General features: G+C 43.6%; 1 protein-coding gene across 1 annotated transcript in view; it reads left to right on the top strand.

Moving 5' to 3' along the window:
* The window catches only part of SYN3 (synapsin III), a 191,476-nt gene that overhangs the window by 143,346 nt on the left and 33,232 nt on the right, over window positions 1–14,898 (top strand). Inside the window, exon 7 of the mRNA XM_085049701.1 lies at window positions 10,107–10,169. Within this exon, the coding sequence (XP_084905827.1) occupies window positions 10,107–10,169 (63 nt within the window). The remainder of the gene's footprint in view (window positions 1–10,106; window positions 10,170–14,898) is intronic.

The following is a 14,898-nucleotide window of genomic DNA, read 5'->3' as shown; positions in this document are numbered from 1 at the left end:
CACAAGGGTTCCCAAACAATGCCAGTGCCAGCCGGAGGTTTGCTGAATGGTATGAGAACCAAAGGCTTTCTTTGCCTTCTGTTCATCCTTTAAAACCGTGTGAGTCAAAATTAAGAGGACAGGAGTGGGAGCTTTAGGAGGCTGTGGTTTCTCACAAATGCCTAAAGCTAAGTACTAATGAGAAAGTTAAAGAAAAAAAGAAGTCTGCAACCCATCACCAGAGCAATGGCACAATTAGAGACAAATCCAGTGCGCGCTGCTGTACGTTTATGATGCAGACAAAGTAATTTAACTAATTAGGGCTGTCTACAGAATAAATGTGCAATAGTACTCTGTCCTCAAGGCCCAGTATCAGAGATTCTTGCTACTGAAGTCCAAAAGGGCACAAGTACATAGCATGGGCACCTGCTAGTCTCTGAGCGTGGAATTAGCCAAGCCACTTCTGCATGGGAAGTTTGGAATATTTTCTTTATTGTCCCACCCACAAGTGATGGGTGAAAACCAGTCAGTTGAGCAGTCTGCAAGGATAAATGTATACAAAACTCTCTTTGATTTCAGAGTTTAAGAAACAAAACCAAGAAAAAATGAAGAGTCCATTTGGCTTTGCCCATTTGAAATGATTTTTTTACATATTACCTTTACTTTACAGCTTTTATGGAAGCCTGAATAGTTTACGTATGATTTAACTTCTTTGAGAAAGCAAATTTTTTTTCTTTGTCTGTGAATAGATTTGTGGTTGTTGTTCAAAAGGCACTCCTGCCCCTCTGAAATTTGGTCTGTGCAATTTGATAGCAACAGTTTGTGCAGCACAGAAACTCTGCAGAGATGTTCAGCTGCTGCATTACTGAGGTGCTAGCATGACTTCCATGAGAAATAAAGCCGTGACCACAGTAGAAAACTTCAGCACCTAGTTTCGAAAAGTAATTTAATGGTGTGAAGTTGACGGGAAGAAAAGAGGTAGAATACTATTAAACATGTCGTTGGAGGAATCCATCTTTCCAGACTAGATTCAGGTTTTGACTGTGCCTGGCTCTACCCCAGCCAGAGTGCCTGGCATGAGCTCCTCTGCTGAACCCAATGCCCTTCTTTCAGGCACATCCCCAGGTACCTCCACGTGGGTTTCTGCCCACATTCCCAAATCCTACCTGGATCCCACGACAGCCTCAGTAATGTGCCTGGGAAAAAAACAAATGCCTTCCTGTACTGGGCGTGGGCCAACTCGCTCACATTTGTCTCATTTATCCCTGAGAAGTGGAGATATTGCCTCACAGATGAAATCAGCTCAGGTCTCCACCTCTTTTTCCAGTAAAGGGCGAACCCTTTCTCTCTAGACAAACAGAAGGAGTGGGCTCACAGAGACCACAGCATCCTCTGCCACTCCAGCCTTGCCCAAGGTAAAGAAGAGGGTCTGTGTGTTACTCCAAAAGGAATTTCTCTGCTTCCTGCTTCTTGCCATTCCTGGCTGTTGCAGCCTGTGGGACCTCAGTGTGTGCTCAGCAGGGGAAAAATGCTGCTGGCCGAGGTGGAGGCTGTGAGATGAAAAAGGCTGATCTGCACAGTGCTTTCTTCTGCCCTCATCTGAATGCTTTCACTTCAGGAACCCCTTCCTTGTTACAGCTGGGAAAGATGTCAACAGAAGTCAGTCCCAGCTGAAAATTACTCTGCCTGTGTCCTGAGCAGAGCCTGCTTGATTTCCCTTCTGCTTTTTACTCCTAATTTCAGACTAGGTTGTCTCTCAACACTGAGTTTGCAGACAATTAGGAGCACAGGTTGCCCACAGTTTCTTCCACTTGTTGGGAGCTCTAGTGGCTTTAGCAAACACTAGAGGTGTTTAACAGGACCTAAACCTCCACCTGTGTAGGTGGAGCAGGATTGTATCTTATCTCATGGGATGAGACACAAGAGGGAGGCAAATACCCAACTGGTGCCATTGTAGGCTCATACCCTTGAAGCCTAGATAGATAAATGTATTTCTCAGCTCTCAAAAGGTTTCAAGGTTTTTAAGGTTTGGGATATTTCCCTAACCCAAGGCTGAAATCTCCAAAATCCTCAAGAATGAAACATGGAGAAATAAAATGCATGTCAGAAAAGCTTCCTTTTTGCAGTTTGAAAGTGTTCCATGTCCCATTTGGATTGGGATGAGGTGGGGGAGGGAGAAGTTAATTAGTGTTCATTCACTGAATCATTGAAACATGATACTTCCACCTTTCAAAATATAAAATTTGCCCCCTAGGACCTCATTCTCTTTCCCAAGCAACTGCTGAATTTGGAGAGATTGTGAAATACAGCCCTCCCTACAGTTTTTGGCTCCTACCAAAAACATGTAATTTGAAAGTTCCCAAGAAATCTCAAAAGACACAGAGCTAATTCAAACATGGGATACAATGGCTGCCTTTCACGTCTTCAATGTCTCTGACATGAGCCAAAAATTAGTCTGGATAAACACAGAAGATTTTTATCTGGAGAAAGAAGCTTGAAACTGTGAAGCACAAGAATGAGGATGTAGGAAGAACAGAGCTCATACCTGACCCCCACCTGCTCTAGGTACCTACAAAAGATACCACAAGAAATTCAGCCTTAAGAAGAGCTGTTGCCAGTGTTTAACTCCATGGAGGAGGTAAATTCATGGAACAGATTTACTCCCTGCATTTATGTCCCAGAGCACAAAAAGCAGGGGACATGTATTTCACTTCAGGCCACATTAGCAAAGTCTTTGAATTCCTGCACGAGCCTAAGGGCTCAAAATGCTGAAAATATGATCTAGCTGTAAAATGGAACAAGCTGAGCCCATAGCTCAAACATTTCTCACGTGAGGCAATACCTGACTTTCCAGGTCAGCAGGCAAAAGAAATGTGGTGTAAATATCTGTGGCTGGAAGCCAAAAAAGGACCCACTGTGGGTTCAGTCTAAAAGAAGGTAGCCAGTGTGAACTGTCATATGGGAATGGTATGGCATGTGGCTGTGTGAGATAGACCATTTGTCTGTACAACCAAGATGAAACACTAGTGTGGGAGCACACAGAGATAGGGCATAATGCAAGATAAGAGCTACTCTCCTGCTCAGCCCAGTGAGACAGACTGAGGCTGCATTAATAGAGCCAAACCATCCAGTGCCAGGCTCATTCTCTGGCAGCTCTGCCATGGCCCAGCCACACTCATGCCATCGAGCTCCTCTAGCCCCCAGTATTCTGTAGGACATGGCTGCAGAGTTATGCTGGTTCCATGTTGTGCTTTGGAATTGTTTGGGGAAAAAAAATATTCATCTTGAGACAGAATGTGCTAGAGATTGATCTAACAATTTAACAGTGCAGGCAAATCAGGGCCAGTGTCCTTGCTATGTCACTGTTGTATTTACTAGTATGGATGTGGCATGAGATGCCAGCTGCAGGGTGACACTTCCCGTAATCCTCATTCTTCTTGACATCCAGAGTCCCTCCTGAGGCATTAATCAAGGTTATTAACTGTGCTCTTAAAAAAGTATAAAAAATGGATCTTTCAGAGAAGTCCAACTGTGACTGCCTGGTCCTCTGTGCTGCTATTTCTATAGCTTTCAGTGCTGAAGGATGGCAAGGAAGGAGGCAGTGATTCATTGCCCAAAGGCTTTCAGGAGCCCAGAGGGTATTTCAAATGATCCAGGATCCCAATTCTGTACCAGGCAGCATCCATGGCTCAGTGCTTGTGCCAGCACCTGACAGGGCAATGCCAGACAAGTCTGCACAGGGTCACTGGCACTTAGAGCAGCATGAGCTTTACAAGAATATTTGAGAGCCATTTCTCTGTCAGGCAGATATTTCTCAGTGATTGTACTAATAAGCCCAGGACCCACTTCTCATTTTACACTGACATAACTGCAGCACTCTCAGATGTGCTACAGAAGGTTGTGAAATCACAGCTAAGCCCTTGAAGTCATGTGGGTTTGTAGTTGGGCTTCACTGTGTGTAAAAGTTGGGGTGAGAACCACATGCACTTTGTCCTTTGGTGACAGAAAAGTACCTGCAGCAGCCTGTGGTGAGATTAGAGAGCAGCAGCAATCTGGAGCATGGGAAATGATTGGCTTCAGTAAAAGGTTGCAAAAGGTTGTTTTCCTCTGTGAGGTTTAGGGAAGTGTTTTTTCTCTCCAAAGAAACCCCATGCTGCCCATTTTGAAATCAGTGAGAATTCAGAGTTTTCCCCAAAAAAGGGACAGTCAAGCCTGCCAAGTGAAGAGAGGTTTGTTGGCCAGTATCTTGTGAACCTCAGGGATTCTTGGAAGAGTGATGGCTTTGAAGACTCCAGCATAGATTCATAAAGCATTTTATTTCCCATCTGTCTCCTTCTTATATCTTTTACCATAGGTTAGATGCTACAGTTTTTCCAAAGACAAGCCATCAAAAGAACATTCCTAGAGAGTTCCCTACCCTGTTAACAACTGGCATTCACCTTCCTTTGCCATATGTTTATATGGGGGATTGAATTTTCTAATTAGAGAAAAATATAGCAAAAGGCACACAGTTCAGGTCAGTGGGAAAAGAAAACTCCAGAGTTTCTTCTTCTCTTTCACTACATCCCACAAATAATATTTGGACACTTTCTCAACATAAGGAGTTGGGAGAATGTATTCACTCTCCTAGCAAACAAGGAAAGACCTGAAGCTTCCTTAAAGACACCACTGCAAAATAACTAGAACACCATGCATTAAGAAATTAAAGAAATTTCCTATGTAGTCATAACAACCTTTAAAAAACCTGCCTGTGCTTTGGTGTGTGGAAATGGGGATTTGTTGAGCAGGACTGATAGATATGTGTGTGAATGCAATACAAGCATGCATATTTGCATTCACATACTGCATTTTGGGGGTTTTTGCTGAGCATCTGCATGTCTGGATATGTTCATATGATTCTCACACTTGAAGCTCCAAAGGAACGAGAATCACATCAAATGCTCACACTCCTATTCTCCACTAGGGGAAACCAAACACATCCTGTCTCAAATGAAGGAGTTATGTAACACTAGAGGTGGGATCGATGACAGAATGTTCCGGTTTGTGCTTAGCCCTTGTCACTCACTTCCATGACCCATTCTAACCACAGCAAGTGTAAGGAGCCCTGAAACACTGGTTTGTGGTTTGTTTACTTGAGGATGTGGGGATTAAGTCATGCTGCTGTTGGGGTTTTTTTTTTTTTTCTTTTTTGTTGCACTTTTTAAAAACAATGGTAGAATCAAAGGATATTTATTTCCCACTCTGCTGCCACCTCATCATCAATTGCCTCACTGTTTCAGGTGTCTCCTGTACAATGCTGTCTTGATCCAGCTGTCACTGAACTCTTCCTGTCACAAGGATCTCACTGCTCTTCTCATCACAACCCTTATCTCCTCCTTCCTCCTGAGTCTCCACATCCACTTGTAAAGGAATAATAAGCAGCTCAGTAAGGAACTGTACTGCTCTCCTCTGTATTTCACCATACAGCCCTGATCTGGCCATGCCTGGCAAGGCTGGCAGGCAACCAGTGCTGATCATCTGCTCAAGTTTTTAGTAAGAAAGTTCCATAAACACGATGACATTGTGTCATGACATCATTATTTTCATGTAGGTTTGAATTGGCTGCCTTGCTTTTACAGGAAATTATATGTTCACTGCCCCTTCAACTTAATTGACACCAGGGAAGTGCCACACACATTACTTCCAATATTTACACTCTCAAGTGCATGAACAACTTTCCCATCATCCATTAGGTACCCACCCAAACCAGATTTTGTCGTCATACAAGTAAAAGCAGCTAAATAAACATAAAAATCGGGTTTAGAGTATAAAAGAAAAATTCAGACTATTACTTCTGGGGGGAAGGGTGAAGCCAAAATTACAATACCTTGTGCTATGGGGTTTTCTGGCCTGGTTGAAAACACTGGATGCTATGGTAATGCAATACTGATGTCAAGAGACCAAAGTTTCAGTGACTCCATCTCCCACCACCCCAAATCCTTCCTATTATCCATGATGGAATTGCAGCCTGTACTGTTGATTTTAGCATTGATTAGAAGGGGTTTGCAGAAACAGGAATAATAGTAGAAATGGAAAGTTCATTGTATAATATGAGCTAGATAGTGTGAACTAATGCACAAAACTAAATATAACAGAAGGAAATCAAAAGACACATTCTGCTTTGTTCATGGGCTACAGGACAGTGTAAAAAACCCCACAAAAGTAAGATCAGCATCTCTCTTGAGGGTCTCAGTGAAACTGAAGAGTCAAAAGCATTGCACTTATGGGTTAGATCAGGTTTCATAGTACCATAAAATGTCAAGGTGTTGGAAAGGACCTTAAAGATCATCCAGTGACAGCCCTGCTGCCATGTGCAGAAACACCTCCTACTAGAGCAGGTTGCTCAAGGCTTGTCCAACCTGGCTTTGAACACTGCCTGCCTAAGATTCCTCCCTTCAGATCAATTTAGATCCAACTCTGTCCTCCTGCTCCACCAGTAATGAATAGAGAAAACATTCACAAATTTACAAGAGGTACTGAAGCCTTGGTTATTTGTTGGGAAGGAGGAGCAGAGGGGAAAGGGGAAAGTGCCACAGTTTACAGCCACATGTTTTCAAATAAAGGCTCATGTGTGCATACCAGCACTCATTTCACACACCAGTGCCAAAACTGATAAGCTGCAAAGTGATCTTTGCAGTGACACTACTCACAGAGCAGAGCCCTTAAAATCAGGGGCTGAAATGGTACACTTTGGGCCATCAGTGTTCTGAGTTGGAAATAACATCATGGCTCTCCCTTCACTGCTACCAAAGAGGACTTGAATGAGTTCCTAGCTCAGGATCCAAACTGCTGTTTGACTCTTAGCAGACCTCTACATACACCAAGCTCCAGACATTTATGTAAACCTTGGCATCTCAAGGCTTTGCCACAACCTCTGGGAATACATTTGTAAGATTTTAATTCAAAGGACTAAGTTATGGATATGAGCTAACACCCTGCATATGATCACTGAGCTAGCTGTAGCACTACAGTCCCATCCCAAAACCAGCAGACATCATCTATAACAGTCCTGTCAACACTTCATGCACATTTTAAAATGATCAAAGTGTTTTTCACTATTTTTCTGAGAAAAAACGAGCCCTTGCAACACATAGAAAGTCACAGACATATGTCTTTGCATGATTTCAGTAAAAACATGCTTTTCTTATTAAAATGTGGTGCTATCCTGTGATTATAATAATGTTCTTTTCTGGGAAATTGATGACTCAGTATGTGTAAATACTCATCTCAGGGGTCTGCCCTTGTGGTGGCTTTGGCCACCCTCAGAATTTCTCACCACGTTTGTGTGGGAATTGCATCAGAGTTGTGTGTATAATAGATTCTCCCTTCTTTTGGCTTCCCTGTCCATCTGGGTGCTTGCCAAGAATGTTGGCTGGCCACCTTATTAGCAACAAAAATGGGACTCGAGTCCCAACAAGAGTGTGGTGCAAGCTGGAGATCTCCCTGTTGACTGCAGTGGTGTTCAACCACTTCCACAGCTCCAGCAAGAGCTTCCCAGCTCCATTATCAGGTGGTTGTGGACTCTGGTTGTTTCAGTCCTGCGGACTACAGAGAGTTTTTGATTACACTTAATTTCAGCACAGGCTAAGAGCTCTCCACTGTCACTAGAGAAACTCATTCTATAATGCAGCTCTGTGGATGTGCCACACCCTCTTGTTGGTTCCTCCATGAGGCAGGTTCATACACATGGAAATCTGGTGGGTTTTCAGTGGCAGATTCCTGGCAGAGAAATGATTCCAGCATTTCTCTGGAGCCACAGCTTTCCCAGCACGGCTATCACATTCAAGTCTGGATCTGTCTCACCCTAAGTCCCATGTGCCATGCCTAGGCCAAGCCACATGTGACCCCAGCATGCTGTGACACCAGCTGGTCACCCCAACGTGGGCTGAGCCCAAGCCTTGGTAAGAAGGCTGAGCTCATGTTTCCAAGAAGCAAGGAGAAAGGGAGACATTTGCGCAGCACGTTGTCATTGCTGGTGGGATTTTCCAGACGAACTGTAAACTTGGGTTGTTTACTGGATCCCAAACTTTCTTTGCATGTATACAGGAAAACAGATGCTTCCCACTGCCGGGCTCCATGCCCGAGCCAGGCTCCCTCAGCAGCACCACAGGCAGGGGACAAAATCCAGGGCAGCAGAGACACTGCTTCCTGCCTGTGTCTCTGGCTGGTGATAGGGCATTATCTGTCCTGTGCACAGCTGTGGCCTCCTTGCCAGGCTATCAGGCAGCCTCACAGCAGGCAGTTTGCTCTTCCTGCACTGTAGGAACAGCTGCTGCCTCGCTCACAAACAGGGAACAGAGGTTTGAGAGCACTTGGGCTCACACAGGGCCATGGGGCAGGGATGAGAGAGCTGGGAAGCAGCCACGTCTCCCAGAGCCTGAGCAGGTGGGTGCCTCAGCTAGCAGCTCATCTTTCATCTCCCAGCATTAAAGGTCTGGCATGGCCCATCCATAGCCCTTCTTCAGTAAGCCTCAGGTGCAGTCCTCCAAGTGATTCATTTACGCCAGCATAAATTAAATTTCAGGCTCTTACAAGGAATTAAAGAGGCAAAGATGAAGTAGAGCACAAACTCGTGCCTGGATATATACTTAACCATTTGAATTCAGGATGGCCACCTATCAGTCTCTTACCTCTTCTTCTTGGTGCTGGTCCCTGTCTGTGCCAGGACTGTGATTTATTGTGCCTTTCTGTGGTCCAAAGATCTTCCAGCTTTCTGCCTGAAGAAAGTGACACAGGCTTCTCGAGGATGTGATGCACTCACTGTTCCCCTCTCCTGTGATATTTCTTTATATAAGCTGCTGAATAGCAAAACATGTCAGTGTTCCTTACTAATTTTGTTATTTACAGTGAGCTGCCACAGATGGAGACTGCAGCACCGTTCTATCTTTAGGGTGTAGTGCCTGCCTGTCCATACAGACAATTGGTAATTAGCACAAGAACAAGTTGTTTATCTGTTCTCAAACTTAAATAAATAGGAGACCCATTTATCCATCAAAACTCAACTCTATCCCTTTGCCAGATCTCAAGGTTAACTGCTTAATGAATAGAGCTCATTGCTTCAGGCATTTAAGTGAAGACCAAAGTGTCTTTAAAGGAAATGAAATGCACAATAAAAATAACCAGTTATATACTGAACAAATAGCATTTAGATCACAAGAATCCTGAGCACAAGACAAGGTGAAGGTCACTGGGATGCCAAGCAGGTGGAGAAATGGACCAAGCAGTATGTAGGGGAGATGTGGTGCAAACATCCTAGTTACTCCTGACGTGCACTTCCTACCAGGACAGCCACTCAGCTCTGGGCCAATCACTCCAAGTGAATGCTCTCATGAGCATGAAACTGGAGAAGAAAAGGCAGAGAGGGTACTTGCAGTTCTTCAAGTAAGATCCCACATGTGCTCTAGGATGACCTTGTATGACTTGGGTGGCAGGACCCTGCCCAATGGAAACACCACACTAGCCAGGGAGAACATATGACTTCTCTTCTTTCTATTTTTATTGCTGATTCCAACCCCTCTTTGTTTTCTTTTATTCACTGTACCCACCCCTGAAGATGGAGAAGAGCAGGCTTTATGAATAGATGGACTTTGTGAGTTGTACCTAAGGGTTGGCCCCACTCCCTTGTCCCCTTGTCTCCCCACCCTGCCTGCTGATGGGAAGGATACACTCACTATTCAGGCCAAAGCAGTCCATGTGGAAAAGAACAAACAACCCTTTTCTTTGTCACCAGTCAGATGTTTTCAGCATCTGAAAGTGTTCAGTTACTCAAGCTTGCAAGTGCAACCGTGTTTTATATGCATATGAGTGTACACACATCCATATGTCCAGGGTGGGAAAACTGCTAGCACTGAGCAGAAATGGGTCAGATCTGAGGAATTCTGCCAGGCCTCCATTTTCAGTCATATGGGACCCAGTAAAGAGCTATGTGCTCACTGCCCTACCATCCAGACAAACTTCATTTGGCCATTTTACTCTCCAGTTTACAGCATCCAGGAAGGAGATAGAAGCTACTAAATAAAACAAAATTATTCTAAATAAAGTGGATGGGGGGAAAAAATTAATGAAAAGGTCTTTCTTTTGTCTTTCAGCTCACAACTCCAAATTTTCCTGTAGTGGTCAAGCTGGGACATGCTCATGCTGGAATGGGGAAGGTAAGTAAAAGACAAAATATATATATCTCTGGAAACAGATATATATGTGGCACAGCATTCCTGTGATTACAATGGCATGTGGCCAGCCAGCAAAGGGGTTAACCCTCCCCACAGCCTATCTGGGTGGCACTGGCTGTTCCTGTGGGAGAAAAGGCCTTTTTCTGCTGTCACGCACTTGGAGGCAGGCAGTGGTGCTGGGCTGGAGGCTGTCTGGGATGCAAGAAGGGGGGCTGCTGAGGCGTGGGGGGAAAGCTGCCTGGGCTAAAGTCATTAGGCTTGTCTTTTATACATTTTCTCCTCTCCTGAAAGTGGTAGTGCTGTTTATTCAAGCACCTGCAAAGTGCAGCTACACCCCATAGCACTCACAATGAGGAGCTGCGGTGCTGCTGGGCTTCTTGAGTGCATTATGATGACCTTATTCAAAAAACGGGAGCCCTTCAGTTATTTTTTTCCTCCTTGCAAGGAAGAACAAGACCTTACAAAGCAGAGTGGTTGGTTGCCTGCCAAGGAATCCTGAAAAACAGTTCACTACCCAGAAGGACCTGTTTGTTTTTCCCAGGCTCTCTGGGATCTTTATTCCCCCAGTGAATTAGCAGCCCCTGTTTCTTGGGGTGACTAGGCTCCCCTTTCAGTGAGGCATCACCAGCACATTCCTGCTGTGTTTGAGTCTCCTCTTTCTGGCATTTATCTTTTCAAAAGGCATCCCCTATCTGTCTAAAACTTGTTTTGCTCAAAAGTTCGAAATTCTGAGGTATCATCTCTGAATCCAAATGGCTGGGACATGAACTTCATAACTGGTACGCCTGTCACAGTGCCTCCCTGGAGCAGACAGACCTTCTCCTGGCCTCACATTTGCCTGAAAAATATATATAGTTACACCAAATTTAAACTTGGTACAGTTTGTTTGCTTGTGCTCTGGAAACAGAAGCCCTTTCTGGCTCGCTGGATCGCACAGGGAAGATCTAATAATCTTTCTTGCTTTGGTTGCAATGTTCCCCTGCGTGGATGGGAGCTGCTGGGGAGGAAGTGGGCACAGATCCCTGGGCCAGTGGTGGAGTTGGCTTTCAGCATCAAGGAGCAAACATTTAAACAAGCAGGAAATGTTGGTTAATACATTGGGGCTGCCTGTGTGAAGCAGGCAGAGGTGTCATTGAGTTAGAGGGTGTGTAGGCAGCCTGGAGGTGCTTGTAGGGAGCCACCAGCTTGTCCCTAGGAAGGATCTCATTAGCAAAATCCAACCAGCACAAACCAGGAGGAAAACCTCTCCCCTGAGACCCTGCAAGCCTGCCTGTCTCTGACTGCTCTGCCATTTCCCTGTGATGCAGGGAGGGCTTTGTGTATGTCACACACCAGGGACCCTAAATGGCTACAGAAATGAGGGCAGAATCAGAGAAAAGTTCCCCAATCTTAACAGCATTTCCAGGCAAAACTCTCGGCAGAACATTTAGTTATCATCTTCTGCACCACACACCAGATCTTCTTCCACCTCTTACTTTCCCTCCCATTTTATTCTTCAACCATGTTGATTTTTGCTGTCACAAGTTGCAGAGGAAGAGAGTTTCTATTCAGACTCCAGGCACAATTGTACTCGGAGGTACAAGGAGGGTATGTAGGAAGTCATTCCAGATAAAGATAGGCTGACAGCCAGCATCTCAGAAGAACTGGTCTGAGGCCAAGTTTACTTTAGTCCATTATGAAATTAGTGACTACTAGCAAGGTCTGGATGTGGATTTGGGCACAGAGGTTCAACACTGCTCTGTTCAGTAGTTGGGAAAGGTACAGGAAGCAAGAGTTGTTGACCTTATGGTTTTACTTTGGGCCCTTCTCCAGCCACAAGCAGACTGAAGGAAAGTTGAGACTGATTAAATTTTCTTCTTCAGTCCCACTGCATTTCATTGCATAGAGCAAAAAGAGAAGAAAGATAAAATCAAGCAAAAAATAAAATAAAATAAAATAATAAAATAAAATAAAAAAGAATAAATCAGTTGGTTTCAAACACAAGCTACAAGAATTTGTTTCATGCATTTTTTGAAACTGTAGGGTCCAAGCCCTGCTGGGACTCACAAAAGAAACCACAGAAAATATCAGGAGAAATACAGAGAAGCAGAATTATGAGTATACTAGAAAAGTAACACCTACAGGTAAAAAAAATCAAACCTACAATAAAGTAATTCAGAAGAGGGAAGTTTCCAGGAGACATTATGGTGGTTTTGACCATCATAAGGTAAAAGCAATAACCAGTGAGATTACAGAGAATTAAATTATTTCCTTGCACTGGTCTTCAGAGGTAGAGATGATAGCAGGAAATAGCAGGACTTTAGCTGTAAAATATATATAATATGAAGAGAGAGGTTTGCTTTTGGTTTGATGAGTGCAACAAAGTAAATGTTAGTAAAGCACCTGCATCAGGTCATGTTTTGTATTAAAGCAGTGACTGGAGAAACAAAGGATAAAATAACCAACCTATTAGCCAAAGTACACTTGTGAGTATTAAAATAGTAGTCACTGCAACAAATGATGCCAAGATAGCAGCCATGTATTTGTACCTGTAATTGGTGCTTCAAAGGATGTGAGCATCCAGGTTACAATGTTATTACCAACAGAAATTGTCAAGGAAGTACTTACCTTTTTGTTTGTTTGGTTTTGGTTTTGGTTTTAATGGTAAAATCACATGTAATGAGAGGCACCACCACTTAGAAGAATGAGCAAAGATGGGAAGTCCAGGCACTGTTGTTCTTAATTTGTCTGAGGCAGTGCCCAGGAGCCAAAAAAAATCTGGATGCAGAAATTGCCTCTTCCCCAAAGAGCTCCACCATCAGCTTGCAGGGAGGTTTGTGTCATTTCACAGTTTTTCTTCAGTTTCTTTGTGTAACAGACCAGAGGAATTATAATAATTACCTGATACTTATTGCTAATTCATAAGGCTCTTGGCATTGTTAGTGCTGAGTGTTTATTATTTTGCAATAATTGCTAGAAGAAGCATAATTATAATAGAATTTCATTTTCACATATTGTTTGTTTTGACATAATTTTCACGAAATTCACTCACCACATTTTTTAATCAGAGGGCTGAACAAAGAATCCTCAAAGCTGAAATGAAAAATAACCACATTAGGACTTGTACAAAATAGGCTCTATTGACTGCCTTCCGCTTCAGGGGTCATCACAACTGTCTTTAGCTTTGAAGAGGAGCAGCTATTATTCAAGATCAGAACCAAAAAGGGTGGCAGTGCACAATCAGTGAAAGAAATGCTCTTGCCAAGTGATGTGTGCGTGTGAGGTGCACATGGAGATGGAGAAAACAAATTTGCAATAAAAGGCATCTTTTGAAATTTCCATTGAGAAACGCAGCAACAAGAGCCTCTCTATTGACTTGAACAGAGACACCAGTAATGGCTTTCACCCAGGCACAGGCAATCTTCTAATCTAAAAACAGAACTCATGCCCCTCAGCCCCTCCCATGACCATAGTTATCCTCATTCCAAAATTTGGAGCCACTTCATTTCTCAGTGGCGCTGGAAGATCATAGCGAGTGCTCTCTGTGCTGCTGGTCCTGTGCAGTATGGATACAAGAAAAAGATCTGTAGAAATACTGCTTAGACAAATGTTTATCAGCAGAGAAGAGCCTTTCTCATGTTGTACTGAAGTTGCCCAGACTCACAGGATCAACAAGGACACTTCCAGGGAAACCATGGATGGGCACTGAGGGGAGATGTCCTTCCTGGTGCAGAACAGAGCTGTTTATCCAGCAGTTCCTAAGAGCTCCAGGCATTTTGAAGCACTGTGCAGTCTGAGAGATTGGGGGTCTCTGTTGAGTAGGGAGAGCACTGCAGTGAGAAAGGAATAACACTTCTTCCTGACTTGGGATCTCATCATGCCAGAGCCCCAGGAAAAGAATAAAGCTCTGAGTGAGTTACTATTTGCCATTTGTGTGCTAACATGACCCTAAAGTGCCCTAGGAACAGAGCCCAGTACTGCAAATTCACTCAAAGAGCCTCTTCACCTCTTCCTGATCAGACCATGAGAAGGAAACGACTGGCAGATCTACAAAGAGAGGAAAACCAGTATCTGTTCATGTGACTGTACATATATTTATATTCATTTTATACATATACATATATATTTTTTGCTACTCCTACTTTATTTTTAGACCTCTCTAACCAGGTCCATTTAAGAGTCACCTCCTGTCCCTTCCTGCCCCATAATTATGAAAACACCTTCTCAGTACAAATCCTGGCTCAGATGAATTTATTGCATTGTAGAAGAAAAACTTGTTGTTCATAATAATATGGTCAGAGTTATTTTCTCTCTCACTGGATGGGAAAGACTTCTCTGCTTCTTTTTTTTCCCTGGTATAAATATAGCACAAACTAAACAGAGCCACTCTGTAATGTAAAAATACAGCAAGGTTTTTATCAGGAAGGACAGCTCGTCACCTTGTCTCTCTCGGGACTGGAAATAGAATGTTCCAAAAGTGAGAGCTTTGAAAATCCAGTGTGCTAAAGAGGAAAGGAAGGGGAAAGGGCTGCCTCAGTTTGTCAAGGAACAAATATTTTCTTTTAGAGAAGACAAATAATGACTTGACATGTAACATTCATTCACAACAGAGCAGCCCAATCACTGCATTCCCACTGACTCATGAGTGGAGGAACGAGTGAGGATGTTCCAACTGTCTTGAAAATAGCAAAAACATCCCTATTTCTTGCACATAAGTCTGAAAGCTTTTGCT

This window comes from Lichenostomus cassidix, chromosome 1Ab (genome assembly GCF_008360975.1).
Source record: "Lichenostomus cassidix isolate B80296 chromosome 1Ab, HeHo_3.0, whole genome shotgun sequence".
Classification (NCBI taxonomy): Eukaryota; Metazoa; Chordata; class Aves; order Passeriformes; family Meliphagidae; genus Lichenostomus; species Lichenostomus cassidix.
Note: the sequence above shows the minus strand (reverse complement) of the source record. Positions and strands in the feature narration are given on the sequence as shown.